The 22,573-nt window shown below is 42.5% G+C and overlaps 1 protein-coding gene across 1 annotated transcript in view; it reads right to left on the bottom strand.

Moving 5' to 3' along the window:
- Positions 1-22,573, bottom strand: part of LOC145405103 (uncharacterized protein KIAA2013 homolog) — a 458,993-nt gene that overhangs the window by 122,317 nt on the left and 314,103 nt on the right. Inside the window, exon 13 of the mRNA XM_080276618.1 lies at positions 11,636-11,760. Within this exon, the coding sequence (XP_080132744.1) occupies positions 11,636-11,760 (125 nt within the window). The remainder of the gene's footprint in view (positions 1-11,635; positions 11,761-22,573) is intronic.

Below are 22,573 nucleotides of genomic sequence, written 5' to 3'. Positions count from 1 at the left end.
TAGTGTGTACTGTGCATGTGGACTGGTGTTGACAGTTAGAGAAACTTGTATTGGAGAGGACGCTGAACTACTCTCTGTGTTACCGAAACACTGAAAAAGTTCAGCAAAGGGGGATGGTCAGGAACTAGTCCTGAGGGTTAATGAAATGGGAGCTCCAGCTCTCCCTGTCATCATCAGCATTCCATCCACCTTGGGAGTACTACCCTGATCGACTGGTGCTACAGTTTACTCCTCAGATACTGGACGTGTGCCTTGAATGCATACTCGTTCACCCTTTCAGGTATGAAAGTCAACCAGTGTTTCTTTTTCTGAGCATCTGCAACTGCCTGAAGTGTTACATCATCAAGAATTGCATGAAAAATCTCATCTAGTGTGAGTACTTTAGGTATGGCATATGACGTCACGGAATGAATGTAATCTTTTGCTGCCAACTGATGTTTTGTGATGGTGAAGCTGTTTGCTGGGTGACGGCTCAAGTAGTCTCCTGGACTGTCCTTTCCTTGTTTGTACTTCACAGTGAACTTTTAAGATTGTCGTTGCAAAGCCCATCTTTCAATTCCTGCAGGTGGCTTTGACCTGGTACTATTAAAAATAGTCTCCAATGGCTTATCGTCCGTGATTATGGTCATAAAATGAGCACCAAGCAGGTAAATTCTTAAGTGTTCATGGCCCCAAACTAAACCATGAGTTTCTTTTTCAGTCTGGTTGTAGTGCTACTCCACATCAGCTGAGATCTGCTGGCATATGCTATCAGAGGCGATGGGGGAGGCGGTGGCTCAATCAGTAGAGAGGTGGCATGCAGTCCTACCGGACCCGGGTTCAAATCCCCGCTGGGAAAGGGAACAGTTTAAAGATTTGAATTTCATTAAATCAGGCTTTACTGATTTACCAGAAGACCCTCCGACATGTAAGAATACCCTCGCTAATACCAATACACCAGTCCTGTATGGGACAGCCCTAGCATGTATTCAATATGGACAGAGGGTATTAGTGCCGAAGTGGTGACATGTAGAGGTGTATGGTATGTAGAAGGACTACTGGGCCTTGATAGCAGGCTGTAAAGCCTATGTCCAGAGTCGGGGGAAAAAAAAAAAAGGTATCTTGGTGACCATAGGTTAAGAGTACTGTACTGTGCTGTGCTAAAACAGTATCAAGATCCACAAGACTTGCATCAAGAGTCAGCTCTGTGTCCTGTACTGGGGTTAATATATGTGGCAGTTGCATCCTTCAATAATGAATCCTTCTATCTATCTATCTATTGCCAGACGCCTCAATCCCGTTTGAGGTGGCCACAAACAAATCGCCTCCACGTCGTCCTGTCCCCCGCCATTTCACTGCCCTGCTCCCAACTCACACCTCCCTCTCTCATATACCTCTCCACCTCATCCCTCCATCTTATCTTCGGCCTCCCCCTCCCTCTTCCCCCCTCCACCTCACTCACATACACTCTCTTCGTCAGTCTTTCACCCGTCATCCTCTCCACATGGACAAACCACCTCAGTATGTTCCTCATAACACTTCCTATCACATCCACATCCACACCACAACGCTCCTTTATATCCTCATTTGTCAGCATGTCTCCCCATGTGACTCCACAGGCTCCTCTTAAATAACTCATTTCCACTGCTCTCACTCTTGACTTGTGTCCTTCCAACAATGTCCAAGCTTCACTTCCATACGTTAGAGTTGGTATCACAATACTGTCATGTAGTAACTTTTTCACTTCCATGCTCAATTCCATGTTTCTTATCACTGCTTTCAAAGAACCAGCAACCTTTCTTCCCTGCTGTACCCTTTCAAGCAAGTCACCCTCCAAACTTCCTTCCTTACTCATCACGCTACCCAAGTACTTAAAAGTACTCACATTTTCCAATTCCTCACCATCCAACCTCGATGTACATTCACTGACTTCACCTCTCTCAAAGACCATCACTTTACTCTTCCCTACATTCATCTTTAGATTCCGTTTCTTGCACACTCTCCCAAACTCATCCACCAAGCCTTGCAGCTCCCCTTCGTCTTCACTCAACAACACAGTATCATCTGCAAACAACAGTACAGGGAGTTTCCAAACACTATCCTCTCTCACCAGGGCCACTCCAACATCCACTACCCTACCTTGTACACCTTTTATTACCCCATCCAAGAACAGATTGAACAACCATGGAGACATGACACATCCCTGTTTCAACCCAACCTCCAAAGAGAAAAATTCACTTAGTTCACCATCCACACGCACTGCAGCCTTAGCACCATCATACATACTCTTCACAGCATTCAACAACTTTCCATCTACTCCATATATTCTTAATACTTTCCACAATCCTTGTCTATCCACCCAGTCATATGCTTTCTCCAAATCCATGAAAGCCGCATACAACTTCTTTCCCTTCTCTAGAAACTTTTCCACTAAAGATCTAAGAATGAATATCTGATCTACACAACCCCTTCCCTTCCTAAAGCCTCCCTGTTCTTTTCCAACTAATTCCTCTGTTCTTTCTCTAACTCTGTCAATAAGTATCCTACCATACACTTTTCCTATTGTACTAAGAAGACAAATGTCCCTATGATTACCACACACTTCTTTTTCCCCCTTTCCCTTTGTACAAGGGAATAATTATACCTGACTTCCAATCCTCCGGGACTCTACCTTCCTCCCAGGCCAATCTGCACATCTTCCACATCCATTCTACTACTATCTCTCCCCCATGCTTCAGCATTTCACCACACACTCCATCAATTCCTGGGGCTTTCCCCAATTTAACTTTCTTCATTGCTTCCACAACTTCTATCCTACTGATTTCTTCCTGTCTTCTCACCTCCCTCCTTCTCCCAGCCATTCCCCAGCCACTTATACTCGCATTACTTCCATCCTGTATGTTCAACAATTCCTTTAAGTGTTCTCTCCATCTGCTCACTTTTTCTCCCTTCTTCACTAATAATCTACCATTTTTATCTTTCACTCCCCTGCTAACCTCACTTCCACCCTGTCTTCCTCTCTTCACCTCTTTCCAGAACATCTTCTTACAGTCCCTCCACTTTACACTAAAAAATCTGTTGAAATTATTCTTGTTCAACAGCACCTAACTTCTACAAAGAATCTTTCCTTGTGAGATCACGAAGAGGCTTTGCCAATGTTGGGAAGCTTGGGACAGACAGAGCCCATGAGTTTTCCAAATTTAGAAGAATTCATGCTTCTGTGGAGTCTGAAGGTGGCGACGAATACTTGACATCAGCTACCTTCTTCGGATCAGTTAATAACCCATCTTTGTTTAGCATGTAACCACAGAACTCGATGTGACTTCTGTTGCAGTGTTTTTCAAAGTGCACAATCATGTTCTGCCCGAGTTTTCTTGTAAACTATGATATCAGATATACTGTAAGCATTCTGTATGCCATGAAGAATGTGGCTGGTAGTGTGCGGAAATACATCTGCAGCACTACTCACCTCTTCATTGAGTCATTTGTACCAAAATAAGTCTTGATACTTAAGGGTACTTATGGGACGACTTACTTCATCCAACTCAAGTTGATGGTAACCCTTGTTGAGGACGAGCTCACTGAACACGGCCGAGCCACTGAGGTTGTGGATGTCATCCACCACAATGGTAAGATGACGTTCTCTTACAGGACCCTTATTGGAAATCTGCACATCCACACAGACTTGCACCTCTTCTGGATTCTCTGGTTTCAGAGAAGTCACAATAGGGTTTGCCCACTGGGTTGGACCAGTTACTTTCTCGATGATACCAAGCTCTAGAAGTTGATTTAGTTCGATACCAAGCTCGAGAAGTTGATTCAGTTCTGCATCTACCTTCCTGCATGTTGAAACAATTGATGTCAATGTGACTGAGCAATGAGTACTACCATGAGGTTGATATGAAGATGAACTTTGTTGTCTGTGCAGCATCCAATTATTCCTTTAACTATGTCACAGCATTTGTGAAGTAAATAATCCATTTTCTTTGTAAACTCCACAAAGATGGCATTAGAGTGATTACTTAATTTCAGCTGGAGTGATGTGTGACAACTGAGTACAATGATCCCTTGGACAAAGCAGACTTTGCCATCATTGCAATATGGAAATCTGCAGTCTTGCCATTACAGTGCATTTTTCATATACAGGTTATCCCTTAATTCACGCGAACTTTTTTCACGCGATTTCGGTTATCCACGAATTTTTCGTACAATAATTAAAACAAAATTATAGTATTCAAATAAGTAATTTCAATATACAAGAGAAATAAATAAAATATAAAAAATGCCTACCTGCTGCCCATGTGCACACATATATGTATGTGTGTGTGTGTGTGTGTGTGTGTGTGTGTGTGTGTGTGTGTGTGTGTGGGAGCCTGGGAGATCGGTCTACCACGCACCACACAGTCAGTTTGAATCCGACGGTCGAACCATGCATGACTTGCAAATAGTTATTTGTGGCTTATTTTTCTGCCTTCCAGTAATTGCTTGCCTTGTCTGTCAACATGGGGCATAAGCGTAGTGCTAGTGATGCATGTGGTAACACACCAAAACTGACTTGTAAAGTGATATTGCTGACAGAGAAAGTTAAAGTGTTGGACAAACTTCAGGGAGGAATGTCGGCGACAATTCTCCGTCAGGACGATTCCCCGTCATTTATTTACATACCAGTTTATTTAGCAAGTACAGTACACTAGTTTTTTACTTATATGAGTTATAAAATCCCCCTGAAAATTAGTTATTAAAGTATTAATTAATCAATAATAAGTATATTAACAGAATGATGGGGAATTGTCCATGTTTTGACGGTGAAATGACTTGATGGTGAATTGTCTCAGAACCGTATGTTTGGGGTGAGTCAACTGTTCATACAATAAAGAAGGAGAACGTAGCATACGGGAGACAGTGAGGGCTAGTGCACCAGACTGCTAAAGCGTCTCCACCTACTCCATTGAATTGTCTTGTAACCACATGTTTGGGGTGAATGAGTCAACTATTCATACAATAAAGAAGGCAGAATGTAGCATACGGGAGGCAGTGAGGGCTAGTGCACCAGACTGCTGAAGTGTCTCCACCTACGCCTGTGCTTGTCAGGTTTCAGTTTTAAATTTGTTACATTTTTGTTGTTTTTAATACTTTATGCTAGTTTATAAGGTGTATGTAGTGCATAAACAGTATTATTCAGATGTAATATACGTATAGACATCCGTAATTATGTGCACACAAGGGTAGAGCATATACGCGAATTTATCACATACGCGAAGGGTCTGGGAACCTAACTCACGCGTGAATTAAGGGCTTACCTGTATATATGTATATAATATATGCATATGTATATATATATATATATATACATATATATATATATATATATATATACAGTATACATATATATATGTATACATATGTATTATATACTGTATTTCGCGGCATGTAAGACGCACTTTTTTGTCTCAAAGTTACCTTAAAATATCCCCATGCGTCCTGCACGTTAGACTAAGGCAGGTTAGTTAGGCTCCACTGAGAAGAAACTCTTATAAAGATGATCATGTCACTGCTTAGCAACCACAGGCGTTTTCTACAGTATGCAGACTTGATTTTATTTTAAAAAATAACATACACTAGTGTGTATATGCAGCAGATTTACGAAACAGGCGAGATCAAAAACAGGTAAAACTTTCGCGGGTTTGTTTACAGCTCAACTGGCTAACATCGTGAAGATATTTAGCGGTTTAGCAATTTAACAGTCCTGCACGTTAGACTAAGGCAGATTAGTTAGGCTCCACTGAGAAGAAACTCTTATAAAAATGATCATGTCACTGCTTAGCAACCACAGGTGTTTTCTACAGTATGCAGACTTGATTTTATTTTAAAAAATAATATACACTAGTGTGTATATGCAGCAGATTTACAAAACAGGCGAGATCAAAAACAGGTAAAACTTTCGCGGGTTTGTTTACAGCTCAACTGGCTAACATCGTGAAGATATTTAGCGGTTTAGCAATTTAACAGTTTAGCATCCGCACTATTCCAGCAAGCTAACGTACATGATCACTGGTGAACTGTCTGCTAACCTTCTGAAAGGCAATCATGATCACTTTGCTTGCCATCCATTCACTAACTAGCAAAGCAATCATGCTGAAGAGATGCTGGCTAGTGAGATTGCCAAGTCATCAAAACAGACTTTCGTCACGTATGGAAATTCAGTAACCCTAATTAGGTCAGTTACTTTTGTGACATTTTGTAAGTGTATATATGCAGCAGATATTAAAACATGCAAGTTCAAGAACACAAAGCATTCACGGTTTGTTTTCAGCTCAACTGGCCAATACCGTCAAGGGGTTTAGCGGATTAGCAACTTAGCAGTTTAGTCTCTAGCGTATACCCTACTCTAGCAAGCTAACGTGCTCACTGGTGAACTGTCTGCTAACCTTCTGAAAGGCAATCATGACCACTTTGCTTGCCATCCATTCACTAATTAGCAAAGCAATCATGCTGGAGAGATGCTGGCTAGTGAAACTGCCAAGTCATCAAAACAGACTTTCGTCACGTATGGAAATTCAGTAACCCTAATTAGGTCAGTTACTTTTGTGACATTTTGTGAGTGTATATATGCAGCAGACATTAAAACATGCAAGTTCAAGAATTTCACGGGATTGTTTTCAGCTCAACTGGCCAATACCGTCAAGGGGTTTAGCGGTTTAGCAACTTAGCAGTTTAGCGTCTAGCGTACACCCTACTCTAGGAAGCTAACGTGCTCACTGGTGAACTGTCTGCTAACCTTCTGAAAGGCAATTATAACCACTTTGTTTGCCATCCACTTACTAACTAGCAAAGCAGTCATACTGGAGAGATGCTGGCAAGCGAACCTGACAAGTCATCAGAATTGATTTTTGTCGCATATGGAAATTCAATCACCCTCATATGGTTGGCTTCTCTTAGTGACATTTTGTTTCATGCCTGACATGAGTATCATAGAAGTGAACAGTCTTATTATACCAATAGCGAAAAACAGGAAAAACAGTTGTAACGTTAAACAGTACTGCCTGAAGTTACAGCTTCACTTTTTCAGCCAAGTGAAGTACAGTACTTTAGCAATGTCTATGGAACTCAGGGCACACCCAATTACAGTATTTTGTTATGAAAATAGGATAAAATTCACTGAGTAGCATAACTGATGCAATATCTGAAATAGCAATGCCTGATGGGCATTCATATCAGCGTCCGCCATTTCTGCTGTATTCTTTGCAGACGAAGCGATCAGAATGATTGACAACGTTCACTCTCTGCATCTCTGCTGCCTAAGCAAAGCTCTCATGATCGGCAATGGGGATCATTTTGGCCGTAACGTCCAAATTTGTTAGGTTAGGTTAGGTTACGTTGTAAAATCGTTTGCCAATTTGGACGTTACGGCCGAAACGACCAGAATCCTAAGGTGTAGGTGAGAGTTTGGTGTGGGTGTAGTTAAGGAAGTAGAAGTGGGAAGAGTCAGGCTAGGGAACTGATAATCCGCTTATTATAATCCCTTCAGCCCAGCAATGTATTTTATAGGGTAGTTTATTCATGCTCGCCATATGATTTTATTCAGTTCAGGAAACATGTACTGAGGAGGTTAATGTGGGTTGTATCTAATGCCCCAAGTCTGAATATCGCCTGTGCTCAGTTAAAACGATTGCCAAGTTAAAGTCGTATGAAGTGTGGTATAAGCAATTCAATGGATGGTACTGAGGACCGTTTACTGTATGAGAGTGACAGTGAAACAGTGATGATGACTGTGGTGATGACTTCCAGTGATGCATCAGGACTTGGGGGAAGTAGTGATGAATTCTCAGGATTTGAAGACGGGTGAAATTTTCACCATGTCAGTAATATGAAGTGAATATAGGTTTTAGGTGATCATGACAGATGCAACCATGGAAAATTTAGGATTAATGGTGCTGTACACCTTTAGTCTTGCACTGACGATGTTTGGATGAATAAATTGTTTGAGATGTTTCATGTCCTTAAGTGATGATATTTATATTGAACAACCGAATACATTTTGATGCTTTTGGCATATAATAAAGCCACTGGGTACTCCAAAACGGACTGATGTAAATGTTTCAGAGGCGAGCGAATGTTGCATGTGGTGTGTACATGTGTGCGTGTGTGTACTATAGCGACTAGGAGGCAGCAGTGTTAAGACCAAAAATGGATGTTTTCACAGTACTCGAATGTTTTGAGATGGATGTCTGTTTTTAGCAAATTCTGGTAAGAGAAATATGCATTTTTAATTGTTGATGCTGCAAGGAAAACAGCTGACAGTAAGGGAGTGATACTGGGAGAAGAGGGTTGAGACAGTTGTCTAGCGCTTAGGATGCAGCAGTGTTGTTAAGAGATAGTTTCACCATTCTCGACATGTTTTGAGATGAATGTCTGTTTTTAGTAAATTGTGATCAGTGAAGAACGTATTTTTAACTGTTGATGCTGCAAGGGAAACATTGCTGACAGTGAGGAAGTGATACTGAGAGGAAGGGGTAGAGACTGCTGTCTAGCGACTGGGAGGCAGCAGTGTTACTAAGGTGTAACAATGGATGTTTTCACCATAGTCAGTATGTTTTGAAATGAATGTTTATAGTAAATTATGATCAGTGAAGCATGCATTTTTAATTGTTGATGCTGCAAGGCAAACACAGCTGACAGTGAAGGAGTAATACTGAGAGAAGAGAGTAAAAACAGCTGTCTATCCTGTTCCCAAGCAGCCTTGCTATATTGAACTTTGGTTGTAAAACATTGTAATTTGTGTATCTACAAGTGCTACCTTTTTATAATATTTGTGAAGGTAATTACAGGTTAGTTAGAGTGCATGATTAATGATGGTAGTCGTCTGATATTGTGCTTGAGTCAAGGCAATGTGAGGAAATTCCGTAACATGTGGAATATGACGGGGTTCTTTTAGGATAAATGGACTGATGTGAACATTCATTGTATTTTATGTTTTCGTCAGTGAATGAAAGAATAGAGTTTATTGACTTCATTTGTGGTTTTAAGTTCATAAAATATTAAAAACAGTGTTTATATCAGTTTACTGATACATATTTATCAACAAAGTTGAGATGGCCTCGTGGTTTGAAGTCACGTTTTGTTAAGCCGGGGTTTTGTTTTCTCTTTTCCTGTATCATTCTTTGTATATAAAAGAAGAAACTAAAGGATGATGAGCAGTACTGAATAGATTCTGAAAGGTGAGTGTGTATCTAAGTGATAGTGGCTCATATCGGTCACGTTTTGTCAAGAAAGGGCATTGTTTTCTTTTCCTGTACCATTCTTTGTATATAAAAAAAAGAAACCAAAGGCTGATGATCAGTAATGAATAGATTCTCAAAGGTGAGTGTGTATCTGTGTGGTAATGGCTCTTATCAAGAAACCTTTCTGCAGTCTTGGTTGGGGCAAACTTTTTTTTCACAGAACTGCCCTGCCAGAATTAGGGTGCGTCTTTCACAATGCTGCGTCTTACATGCCGCGAAATACGGTATATATATACGGTGAGTCCTCGAAATACGAATTTCCGATGGTACGAAAGCGATGAATGTAGGACAAATTCCACAATAAGAAAGTTTGTGTGTCGATGGTACGAAAAACGATACGAGAGGAAATACAAAAAATTCAAAATGGACGCGCTGCACAGTGCCGCGCTCGTTTGTGGCAAGAAAACGGACTAACCCCTCTCTGGTAAACACATTTTCACGCACTTCTCAGTCGAGCCATGTCCGTCCTCTCCTCTCAGCTTCACTGTATGTTACACAGTTTTTCACTGTTCTTCCCTGCTTCGTATTTTCACCATGCCTACCAAGCGCCCTGCATCATCTCCAGCATCCGGGGAACCAGCTGCAAAGAAGAAACACCACCATACTCTGACTCTGGAGAGGAAATTGGACCATCAACAGCTTCAGAAACACCTGCACCAGTCAAGGAAGTACCAGAGGAGCAATAGGGTCCCACCATGTGACTTAGCACCATTTCAACGAGACGAATCTCCAGCCGCAGCACAGGTCTAAATTTAACTGTACAGTGTACTAATACTACAGCAATTAGTTGTATGTTTTATTTTTTTATGTCTGTACAATAGTATAGTATTGTATACGTGTATTGCATACCTCTAAATTGGAGGGGTAAAGTTTAAGTAGGGGGTCCAGTGGGGTCCTGGAAAGCATCCCCTCCATTATATGTATATTTCAATAGAGAAAATCGTTCCGATATACGAAATTTCGGATTACGAAAGTTTTTTTTGTCCCTATCCCTTGCGTATTTCGAGGACTCACTGTATATATATCTATCTATCTATATACAGTATATATATATATATATATATATATATATATATATATATATATACTGTATATATATATATATAAAGAGGCTGTAGCACATGACAAAACACAGTTTGTCTCTTAATAACTACTAGTTAAGCACTTGTGGACACACTTTTATAATTTTCTGTTACCTGACAAGGGGTTGTTAGTGTTATGAGAAAAGTTTTGTGTATATGGGCCCTGGTATTCATCTACATCTTTGTTTCTCATTTTCCCTACTTTCAGTATTTTGCTCTGACTTCTCCCCTCTCTCACTGTCCACCTTGTCCCTTTCAGTTTATTCTTGCATACCACAATCATGTGATCGGAAAACCTCCACATCGTCCTATCACTATCCTCATATTGACAACACTCCCAAGCATCTTTCTCTCTATAAGCACATCATAAATTAGGCCCCATTCAGCATTTTCTCCAGTTTCTCTGTGCCACATATGTTTGTGTACATCACTGGGCTTAAAATAAGAATTATTAATGCATAACTTCCTTTTCTGAAACATCCACAGTTGGCTTCCATTATCGTTTTCCCCGGGTACTTGCTCTCTATGATCAAGCTAACTAAGGACAATCATCTACTTACCAAAGCTGCACCTGGAAGAGGATAGGTGACCTGCTACCTTTTTTTTAACATCTATAGGTCCCTCACTCTGCTTAACCCCTTTGCTGATATGTTTTTCATATTTTTTCATATTTTATTCTCGTTATCACATTATTTAATTTAGGTTAGGAGAGACCCTTTATAGTGACTGGGTATGAACCAGGCTACTTTTATCCCTTAATTTTTTTAAATTTCAAACCCCATCCCTAACTGTTAATATACCAAACAGGTTTATAGGGTGACCTGCCAACAGCTTGCATTAAAAGAGTACGATACTGTATTTGTGGTGAAATGTGGGCAATCAAGAGGGAAGATGGACAGAGGAATGAATGAAAAGAGAATACAGCAATGGCATAGGTCTTCCCTCTTGACTGTCAAGAGCAAAAATGAGAAGTAGGCTAGGTACTACAAAGTATCAGTAAGATCTTGTACCTCAGGGTGCTGAGATGGTCTGGGCTGGGAAATACAGAGACTGGGGAAAGACAATTTTGTACAGGTGTTTATGAATATGAATGTAAGTAGATAAAGAATGAAAAGCTGTCCTAGTCAAACACAGGATAGGATGCTATGAGATGACCTTTGGGAGGTTAGTAAGAGGTCATATAGCTTGACAAGTTTCCTGAAGTTACACACGTAAATATGGATATGGTTATAAAATGCTGGTGAAGACTATATCAGCATGAAGAACTTGATAATGAAGGCTTAATCAACATACCAAGAGCAATTTCCTTAACATGGATGGTGTGCTTGAGCTCCTCCATGTGACGGGGGTCTGAGGTGATGTACAGAATAGCTGTAACTGGGTCAGTCAGCTTCACTGGGAATGTCTGCTTCTCCTGTCTGGATAAAAATACCTCAGTTAATACAACTGTCAACAATTAAATGTTCAATATAAGACATCAGAGACTTCATACAGGTTTTCATATACCAAATCCTATTTTTCCTAATGAAGGCATCATCTGACGAAAGGAATAACCCTTTGCACCCACTGCTACACACCAGTCCAGTAATACCACAGTGTTGGTAATGTGATTCCAAAACTCTGACACCAGCCTTGTTTGTTTGTTTGTTTTTTTACGTGTCCGACTCTGGGCAAAGGCTTCAGGGCCTATCTCTTGGGGGCAGTGACAACCTATCCCAAGGCCCAGGAGTCCTCCTACACCTCCACATGTCACCACTTCGGTGCTAACGCCCACCATCCATATTGAATACATGCTAGGGCTGTCTCATACAGGACTGGTGTATTGGTGTTATTTCTGCTTTCAGCAAAATCCTGGTGAAGCTGACCTAATTCAGTGGTTTTGTAGCTAAATGTATTATTGGCTTAGAAAATGAAAAAAAAAAAAAAATCCCTTTTCATGTAGGTAATTCATTACCTTCGAAAGGATGCAGCAGGAGGTGGGTCAAGTCCCCTGTGATATTGTGTTGGCTCTCAACTTTCAAGCATGAATCAAACCTGGGCTTTCACCTGGGCTAAAGCCCAGGGGATAAGGAAGGGGGCCTCACTTTTGGCATCTCCAGTGAGACTGAAGTACGTACGGAGGTTCGCACAGTGTACTGTGAAAGTCATTTAAGATGCCCCACTCCCCCACCTCATAAATTCCATCCTGTTCTTCCACTTTTGGTCTGACAAGAGGTGGAAAACTATGGATCTCTCTTCATGAACACAAGAGGGCATGAATAGCACTGGGTATCCTGATTCTCCACTCTGTGTAGTAATAGCTACTGTACTGGGATAAGTTCCATGTGGAGGGACCAGGGAATTTCTATAAGTGAGCTAACCAATTCAGTCAGAGGAGGTGGGGTCACTATCTATCTATCTATAGCTAGATGCCATAATCCTGTAAAGGGTGGTCGTTTGTCTTTGAGTTAGCTGTTTTTTGTCGAGGGACACTAACTGTCTGCCAACCCACTTGCTGACATATGGGGAACACATATGGGTTGGTTATAAGGCTACCACCCCCTGTTGCAAATGGTTTCATGGCTTACAGGAAACTATTAGGCTTGTCACTCATTGTAAGGGAACTTGAAAAGGAATGAAGGTATTAAAAAGTGACAGGAATGATAGAAGAAATAGAAGTGGAGGGCAAACAAAGAAAAAGAATGAAAAACGTGAGGGAAGAAGTAGGTTAAACTACATCAAGTGAGCAGATGATAGTTACCACCACTTGACACCAATATACAGTGGAATCTCCTAAATCACACAATTCTAAGTAGCAGATTCACAATCAGCGGCAACATCACGCAAGTTTCCAGCATCAGTAAATCAATGAAATAACACGATATTCGCAGTTGCAGCCGTCAAAAATGATGCTTTTCCAATGCCTTGTGTAATACACACCACCATTACCTCAAGTCCACACATTTAGCTGGGTGTAAACCAATCTTAGTCAAGCATGGTAATTACTAAACCAATCATATTCAAGCATAGCACTTACTATGAGCCAATCACAGCACTGTCTTCCCAAGCCAAGCATGAAAGTTCTTAGCGTTCAGTGGAGACCAGTTTCATGTAGGTTTGGGAATAAGGGGGGCATCTTTTCCAAGATGAGAAATCCATAAATAATCTTCCCCATATGATTATTTCTAAATCACGGAATTCTCAAATCGCGGCATGTGCCCAGTCTCATACCACCAAAATTTAGGAGATTCCATTGTACTGTATGTGTATGTATGTGATGAATATATATATACAGTAACCCCTCCAATATCCGGATCAATAGAGCCATCGGTAGGTTCGGATATTGGTTTCATCCGGATATTGGGCCCCAGCTTATGGACTTGTACTTATGGACCCTAACTCAGAGAAACACCTATACAACTCCCTCCGGACATGCATAGCACCTATTTAACACCCAAATCACACCAATAAGGCACATAAATGACTGAAATAAATGCAAAAGAAACATAAAATGTGGGTTTAGAAGTATGTTCATACATTAATAAACATTCTGGTACTTATGGACTCTAACCGAACCTAACTCTGAAAAACACATTCCTACTGCACATGCATGAGGTAAGTATAGTATGGAAAAAAGTACAGTATGACACATTCTGGTAAGTATAGTATGGAAAAAAGTACAATATGAAACATTCTGGTAAGTATAGTATGGAAAATAGTACAATATGAAACATTCTGGCTACTTACAGCAAGTCCCTGGCCACCTCGATGAATAACCGCCTCCTCTCGGACTCTGACAGTAAGAACGATTTCCTGAAGCACCTGCACTACACTCTTCCTGAAGTCTTGCACTGAACTTAGTCACTAACACACAGAAGTCCGTTCTCTTCACAGTGTTCACTTTAGTCCAAATAATGTTCCATTTAATTTAAGTGTTGCACATTAACTTTTCCCAAGTTTTTTTAATTTTCCAAAGCCAAAACAAAGAAGGTTAGTTGCGTTAAATTTCTTTTCTACCGAGTCTTTTCTCCCAACTTGAAAACCTTAACACAACACACCGTTTTTTTCACTGCACAACACTCAAAATTCCCGTGTGGTCTAGTGGAGAAGTTCTTGCTGATTATTCACTGTCAGAGTCCGAGAGTATCACTGGCAGGCGACCAAGGGGTGCATCGGTGGGTCGTGGTGATGGCGTACCGACTACAGAAGACTCTGAAGATAGCCGCAAACTCACATCGAGCGGTGACTCCACTGTAGCTGATGTGCTGGGCTGTGGCTCGGAGCATGAGGGCCTGTCTTGGGGAGGCAACGGAGTGGAACCAGGGCTTGGCACAGCAGGGGTCACGGGCCTGAAAAAACTGTCAATCGTTGACTGACGCAAGGACCAACGATTCTGGCGATTGATGATGCGCTGCCGGAAAGCACGCACTTCCTCCACGAGTCCCAAGGGCCCCATCTCCCTGTCGCAGTCCGGGTGTTCCAAATAGTCTAGGACGAACTCTAGATGTTCCCGAAGTGCGCTCAGCTTGGGGATGGCTGGAGTAGTGTCCTGCTGAGAGGAGTCCGCATCATCATCGCCTTCGTCGTCGGAATCTTCAAGTTCGGGACTGACACCAGCAACCGAAGACGCGATCTCGATATCAGACAATGTCTGATGCCCAGGATCGCCCTCATCGTCGTCCAACCACTCACGAACATCGTCCACATCAACATCGTCGCCGTGCGTACGTAGCCGTGCATGGAAGTCATCCACGTCAAACCCTAGGAAATCGTACTCCACATTTGTTCCGAGAAGCAGACGAGACCAACCATTTTCAAGAGTTTTCACAGGGACCTCCTTCCATGCACTAGCCCAGTTGTACAGCACAGACTTGATGTTGTAGCAGCGAAGGTTTTCCAAAGTCCGCTTGCCTTGAGTGTCACGTCCTTCCCTGCGCTCGTCCTCGTCCTCGAGAACAACCATCACCTCGTCCAGGAACTTCCGACGGTACAGGCGCTTTGTTGCCACGATCACTCCTTGGTCCATAGGTTGAATGAGAGCAGTCGTATTAGGTGGCAGAAACATGCACCTAATACGGCCATTCTCAGCAACCAAGTCCTTGTCGCACGGGTGGGCAGGTGCATTGTCGAGGAGAAGGAGAGCCTTTACCTGGTCGCAAGGAATTCCCAGTGTCTTCGTCTGGTACTGGATGACCTCCTTGACGAAGTGATGGTGAAACCAGTCTTTGAAAATCACAGCTGTGAACCATGCTTTCAAAGAATGGTACCATACGACAGGAAGGACATCCATCACCCCACGAAGGCACCGAGGCTGCTTTGCACGGCCAACAATAACGGGCTTAAGCCGGTGCATGCCGTTAGCATTGGCACAACACAAAGCAGATATCCGTTCCTTAGAAAGCTTGTGGCCAGGTACACGCTTCTCCGTCTCATCGGCTAGAGTGTTCGTTGGCACCGAGCGATAGAATAGGCCAGTTTCGTCAGCGTTATAGACTTGACCGAGAGTGAGGCCCTCCCTGTCGATCAAGCCTTTCACCTTGTGCCGAAACTCATCCACTCCATCCTCGTTAGCGTCCAATGCTTCGCCATGTGCTTTACGGTTAGTAAGGCCATGTCATAACTTGAACGCGAAGAGCCAACCCTCGGATGCCTTGAAGTCAAGGGCGTCGTGAAGCCTTGCAAACTTCTCAGCAGCAGCCTTCAGCTCCGTTCCACGTACCATCACACCAGCTGCACGTTGCTCTCGATACCAAATCAACGTGGAGCGGTCGATCTCTGCATACTTGGGGGTAAACATAACCTTCCTCTCCATGTTGCGTTTGCTTCTCGACGAGAAGTCAGCCGTGTACTGCATGAGCTTGTCTCGGGAACGCTTGATATCGAACAAAGTCGACCGGGCCAGGTTGAACTCGCGGAGAATGCGTGAAGAAGACCAACCCGCATCAACCTTCTCCAATATCTCCCGTTTCTTCTCCAGAGTCGACACCACTCTCTTCCTTTTCTCAGGAGGCGGGGCCATCATCACACACACTAAGAGTAGGGCAGAGAGCAGCAGGAGGCCTTGCAGCAAGTACGGCACCACCACAAAAGCGAGCACGTGGGCAGCCATGGCGAACAGCATAGGTCCAGTCGCGGTGAGAGACAGGCGGGAAGTGGGGAGGATGCAGCGGCGCTCTATCGGACGTCGGAGGAATGACGAACCAAAACAATGCTCTCATGCGGCGCGCGCGGCAAGTTCAAATTACGGACGGCAAAAAATCGATTTTTTAAAATAATTTTTTTGGATTTTCGGACCATTTTGGGAATCTTTGATCCCAGGACGATAAGGTTCGGTTAGTGGGGATGTTCGGTTATTGGGCGTCCGGATATTAGAGTGATTACTGTATATATATATATATATATATATATATATACTGTATATATATATATATATGCATATACACAGTTACCTCTCAACTAACACGAGTTTAAAAAAAACGTGTTTTCGTTTTAACACAAGCAAATATTTAAGGAGATATGTTTAACTAACAAGGGTTTCTCGATTTAATGCGACTTTACAAGTACGTGATGGTTTCAAATTAGCTACACGCGCCTTGGACAGTCCTGAGCTGATAGACCATGTGTGGCAGTTTATGCATAAATACAATTTTTTATTTGTCTGTTGCTTAAACTGGTTTTATTCGAACTATAATATTCGAAAATGAAGTCTGGCCCCATTCTGAGCAATTTGGCACATTTTCGGACAAAATATGGCCAGGAAAGTGATGGTATATCTAAATTGTTACAACTTGATGCTGCAGAACAGAAAGAAGAAAACCACTCAGACCAAGATAGAGCAGTTCTTCATGAAGAAGACAGAAAACTTAAGTGATTTATCTTCATCACCAGTAGCACAGGAGTCAGAGGAAGAGGAAGAAGAAGGACAGCAGAGCGAGGAGGGACAACAAATTTAGGGTGGGGAGCGCGGGAGGTGGGGTAGTAGGGTAAGGAGGGACAGCAACAGATGACAAGTGATGCATAGATGAAGTGAGGGTATGTGTTGTTATTGTTTGTGACCTACTTACTGTAATGAAAATGTTGTTTTTACTGTAGTGTTTTTATGACCTACTAATGCACTAATAATGTTGAGAAACTTTCACAATGCCGTGAATGAAGCAGAATTGAAAGAGAATCCACGTAAAAAATGAAAACAGTATGTATTTGGGGAGAACAATGCTTCGGCCCAACTAGGGCTCAAATGTTGTTTATTTCTCCCCAGATATACTGTTTTTGTTTTTTACGTGGATTTTCCTTCAAATAAATATTGCTGCTTTTAAGTTTAGAGTAGCATAACTCCCCAAATGGGTAGACTTTCCCAGAGTCCAGGAAAGTAACCCCCATTATTACCACTGTTTCTTATGGGAAAATTATGTTTTAAAAATGCGTTTTTAACCAACGCGACCTCTCTAGGAACCTAACCCTCGCATTATTTGAGAGGTTACTGTATATATCTATCTATCTATATATATACATACAGTAATCCCCGTACTATCCAGACGCCCACTTTCTGGACATTTTGGTCCCGGGATTTAATATTCCCAAAATTGCCCCAAAATCGCAAAAAATTAGAAAAAAATCATATTTTTTTTCTCCCCATAATTTGAACTCGGCGCGCACAGCGAGGACCAGTTGTGTTTTGGTCGTTGTTCCGCTGCCGTCCACTAGAGCGCCCCTGCATCCTCCCAGCTTACTGCCCATCTCTTGTGTGTGCATGCTCGTCATCATGGCCACCCACGTGCTCAAATTTGTGGTGGTGCCCTACTTGCTGCAGGCTCTCCTGCCACTTGTTAGTGTGTGATGATGGCCCCGCTGCCTGAGAAGAGGAGGAGAGTGGTTTTGACACTGGAGACGAAGAGGGAGATATTGGACAAGGTGGACGTGGGATGGTCAACCTCACGCATCCTCCATGAATTCAACCTGGCCCGTCTACTTTGTTTGATATCAAGAGATCCCGTGACAAACTCATGCAGTACACGGCTGACTTCTCATCGAAGAACAAACCCAACGTGGAGAGGAAGATAATGTTTACTCCCCCGTATAGTGAAGACAACTACTCCACGTTGATTTGGTATCGACAGCAACGTGCAGCTGGTGTGATGGTGTGTGGCACCGAGCTGAAGGCTGCTGCTGAGAAGTTCGGAAGGCTTCACGACGCCCTAGACTTCAAGGCATCCGAGGTTTGGCTCTTTATGTTCAATTTACGACATGGCCTTACCAACCTTGTCTCATGTCGAAACTTTGGATGCCAACGAGGATGGAGTAGAGGTGTTTTGGCACAAGGTGAAGGGCTTGATCGACAGGGAGGGCCTCACTCTTGGTCAAGTCTACAACGCTGACGAAACTGGTTTATTCAATCGCTCTTTGCCAATGAACACTCTAGCCGAGGAGACGGAAAAGCATGTACCTGGCCGCAAGCTCTGCAAGCAACAGTTATCTGCTTTGTGTTGTGGCAATGCTAACGGCATGCATCGGCTCATGCCCGTTATTGTTGGCCGTGTAAAGCAGCCTCGGTGTCTTCGTGGGGTGATGGATGTTCTTCCTGTCGTTTGGTACCATTCTGTGAAGGCATGGTTCACTGCCCAGATCATAAAAGACTGGTTCCACCGCCACTTCGGCAAGGAGGTCATACATTACCAGATGAAGACACTGGGAATCCCACGCGACCAGGTAAAGGCCCTCCTTCTCTTGGATAATGCACCCGCCCACCCATGCGACAAGGAACCGGTGGCTGAGAATGGACGAATTAGGTGCATGTTTATGCCACCTAATACAACTGCTCTCATCCAATCAATGGACCAAGGTGTGAATGTGGCAACGAAGAGGTTGTACCGAAGGAAGTTTTTGGACGAGGTGATGGTTGTTCTTGAGGATGAGGACGAGTGCAGGGAGGGACAGGACACGTGAGGCCAGCGGACTTTGGAAAACATTCGCCGCTACAACATCAAGTCTGCAATCTACAACTGGACCAGTGCATGGAAGGATGTCCCTGTCAAGACTCTAGAAAATGGTTGGTCTTGTCTGCTTCTCGGAACAGATGTGGAGCACGATTTCTTAGGTCTGGACGTGGATGACTTCCATGCATGTCTATGTGCGCATGGCGATGATGTTGATGTGGATGAAGTGAGTGAGTGGTTGGATGACAACGAGGGCGATCCTGGGTATCAGACCAGGTCTGGTACAGAAATCGCATCTTCAGCTGCAGGTGTCAGTACCCAACTTGAAGATTCCGACGAGGACGGCGACGATGATGCGGACTCCTCTCAGCGTGACACTACTCCAGCCATCTCCAAGCTAAGCGCACTCCGGAATATGTAGAGTTTGTTCTCGACTACCTAGAACACCCAGACTGCGACAGGGAGATGGGGCCCTTGGGACCTGTGGAGGAAGTGCTAGCTTTCAGGCAGAGCATCATTAATCGCCAAAATCGTCGTTCCTTGCGTCAATCAGTCATTGACAGCTTTTTCAGACCCGTGACCCCCGCTGTGCCCAGCCCTGGCTCCAAACCATTGCCTCCCCAAGACAGGCCCTCATCCTCCAAGCCACAGCCCAGCACATCAGGCACAGTGGAGTCACCACTGGACATGAGTTTGCGCCTCTCTTCAGAGTCGTCTGCAGTGGGTAGTCCATCATTACATCCCAGTGATGCACCCCTAGGCCACCTGCATCAGCTACTCTCAGACTCTGACAGTGAATAAACAGCAAGAACTCGCCACTGGACCACATGGGAATTTACAGTGTTGTGCAGTGAAAAAAAAACAGTGCGTAGTGTTAAGAAATTAGAATTCTGAGTGCAAAGACTTCAAGTGCAGAGTGCAACACTGATTTTATTGACGTTCAATGGAGCGCAAATTAGACTACAGTGTGTAGTGTTAAGAAAATGGATTTATGAGTGCAAAGACTTAAGTGCAGAGTGCAAAACTTATTTCATTAAGGTACAATGGAGTGCAAATTAGACTACAGTGTGTAGTGTTAAGAAAATGGATTTATGAGCGCAAATGACTAAGTTCAGTGCAAGACTTCATGTACAGTGTACTGCAGGTGCTTCAGGTACTCCTTTTTACTGTCAGAGTCTGAAAGAAGGAGGGTTATTCATCAAAATGGCCAGGAACTTGTTGTAAGTACCCAGAAGGTTTCATATTGTACTGTATTTTCCATACTTACCTCTCAAACCTCATTTCACTCTTTTATGTCCCTTATTGGTGTGAATAGGGTCTTAGGTGCTATGCATGTCCAGTAGGGAGATGTTTTTCTGAGTTAGGCTAGGTTAGGGTCCATAAATAACCAGTCTAGGAGCCAGGGACTCATTGTAAGTACCCAGAATGTTTAATATTGTACATACTCACCTCTAAAACCTCATTCTCTGGTTCTTTTGCATTAATTTCAGTCTTTTATGTCCCTTATTGGTGTGAATTGGGTCTTAAATAGGTGCTATACATGTCCAGTAGGGAGTGGTATAGGTGTTTTTCTGAGTCAGGGTAGGTTAGGGTCCATAAGTACAAGTCCAGGAGGCTAGTGCCCACTCTCTAGACAGGACCACTTTCTGGACATGCCTTTGGCTCTATTGCATCGGAAAGTGGAGGGACTACATGTTTCAATTTGGCGATTTTCGCGTTTAGCGATAGGTTAGAAAAGGTACCAATCACGCACATTTAGTGACTGTCTTACGTGTTTAGAGATATGCGACATGATGTCACACCATGCCTGTGAAGTAGTCCCATAAGGCCTTGCCTGTCCGCCACCAGCCCGCCATTGTTACAGTAGAGTCTTCATACAACATGAGATGGGCTATGCAGAACCTCGTGCAAAATAAATTTCGTGCTAAAACATGACATATTTACATATAAAATGGGGGGTTAGGTTCTACATGCCTCATACTGTATTTTTCATTAAAAATGTATTTAAAGATAGGTTACTAAAAATATGTCTGCCTTAAGACACCCAAGACAGTGTGTTTACATATGATCTCGCCGGTTGGACACATCAGTGCATACTGCATTCTAGCCTAACCTAACCAATTAGTTTTGCCCCCTAATAATCCCCACAAAAATTGTAATCACCAAGGAGTGCCACTAAGCCTCTTGAAAGTCCTTATTACCAATCAAACACAAACTTTTGACCTAAACAACATGTGAATAATGGCCCCCCAGCATCATGCACATTTCGCCAGGAATCACTTTCGGTGCTCGTAAATAAAAAAAAAAAGAAAAAAAAAAATGCAGTGTGAAACTATTTTTGAAAACCATTAGTCATTAACAATAAAGGAAAAAAAAAAGCTATAAAGATATCATCAGCATGGAGTGACTGTGTATTTCTCACTTCTCATATACACACGAATGCAGAAATTGTGAATAATAAACAAGTCAGCCAAGCAGTATAATTTGTATGACAGTATTATTCACAAGAACTAAACTCACATAATTATCTTACCTGACTATTTATGTCAATATGTAGTGTCTTCACATATTGTAAGATCCGAATTTTCTTGACCAAAGACTCTCAGTTCATAACAAAGATCGTGCACAAAGCCTTTTTTTTTTTTTTTCACATTCCTTGCACAAAGGGCAAAAACATGAATGTTACTGCTCCTTCATCATTAACTCTTTTTTTCCAACAAAGAAAACTCTCCACATCATAAACATACCCAACTCATTTTATCTGTCTGATCATTTCCATTTAAGCTCCCACACCACAAGCCAATTCGTCCAACAATTTTACATTTTCATTTAGAATAAATGCTTTTCTTGTGTTCATAGCACTTTCAGGGGGCTTAAGCCTAACTGAAGTTTGTTTGGAACCACGTGCTCAGAGTTCTGAGAGGAAATGAGGGACGAGGAAATAAACAAATAAACTTCTCATCACAGCAACCATCCACACAACACTAAGGCAGGCTGTGGCAGGTGTCTCTACTGTATCATTGTTGTACGGGTCACAACAAGCAACAGTCACACTTCTTTCTGGTGAGTAGATGTATAACCATACAGTTCTGTATCTGTATAATGTATTGCTAATACACTGTGTTTCATTTTCAGCACTTAAAGTAGGAAATTGGGGTCAAAAAGATGACTTGGAGGATGAGTGCAGACTAATTGATATTTTGCCCATATAAAGCACACTTAGTATTTAGCGATGGTTTCGTCAGACTAACTAAATCGCCAAACACGAGGGACCACTGTAAAAATATATTTAATATATATATATATATATATATATACA

This window comes from Coenobita brevimanus, chromosome 65, assembly GCF_032717465.1.
Source record: "Coenobita brevimanus isolate Jiangsu-jjx chromosome 65, ASM3271746v2, whole genome shotgun sequence".
NCBI lineage: Eukaryota > Metazoa > Arthropoda > Malacostraca > Decapoda > Coenobitidae > Coenobita > Coenobita brevimanus.
Note: the sequence above shows the minus strand (reverse complement) of the source record. Positions and strands in the feature narration are given on the sequence as shown.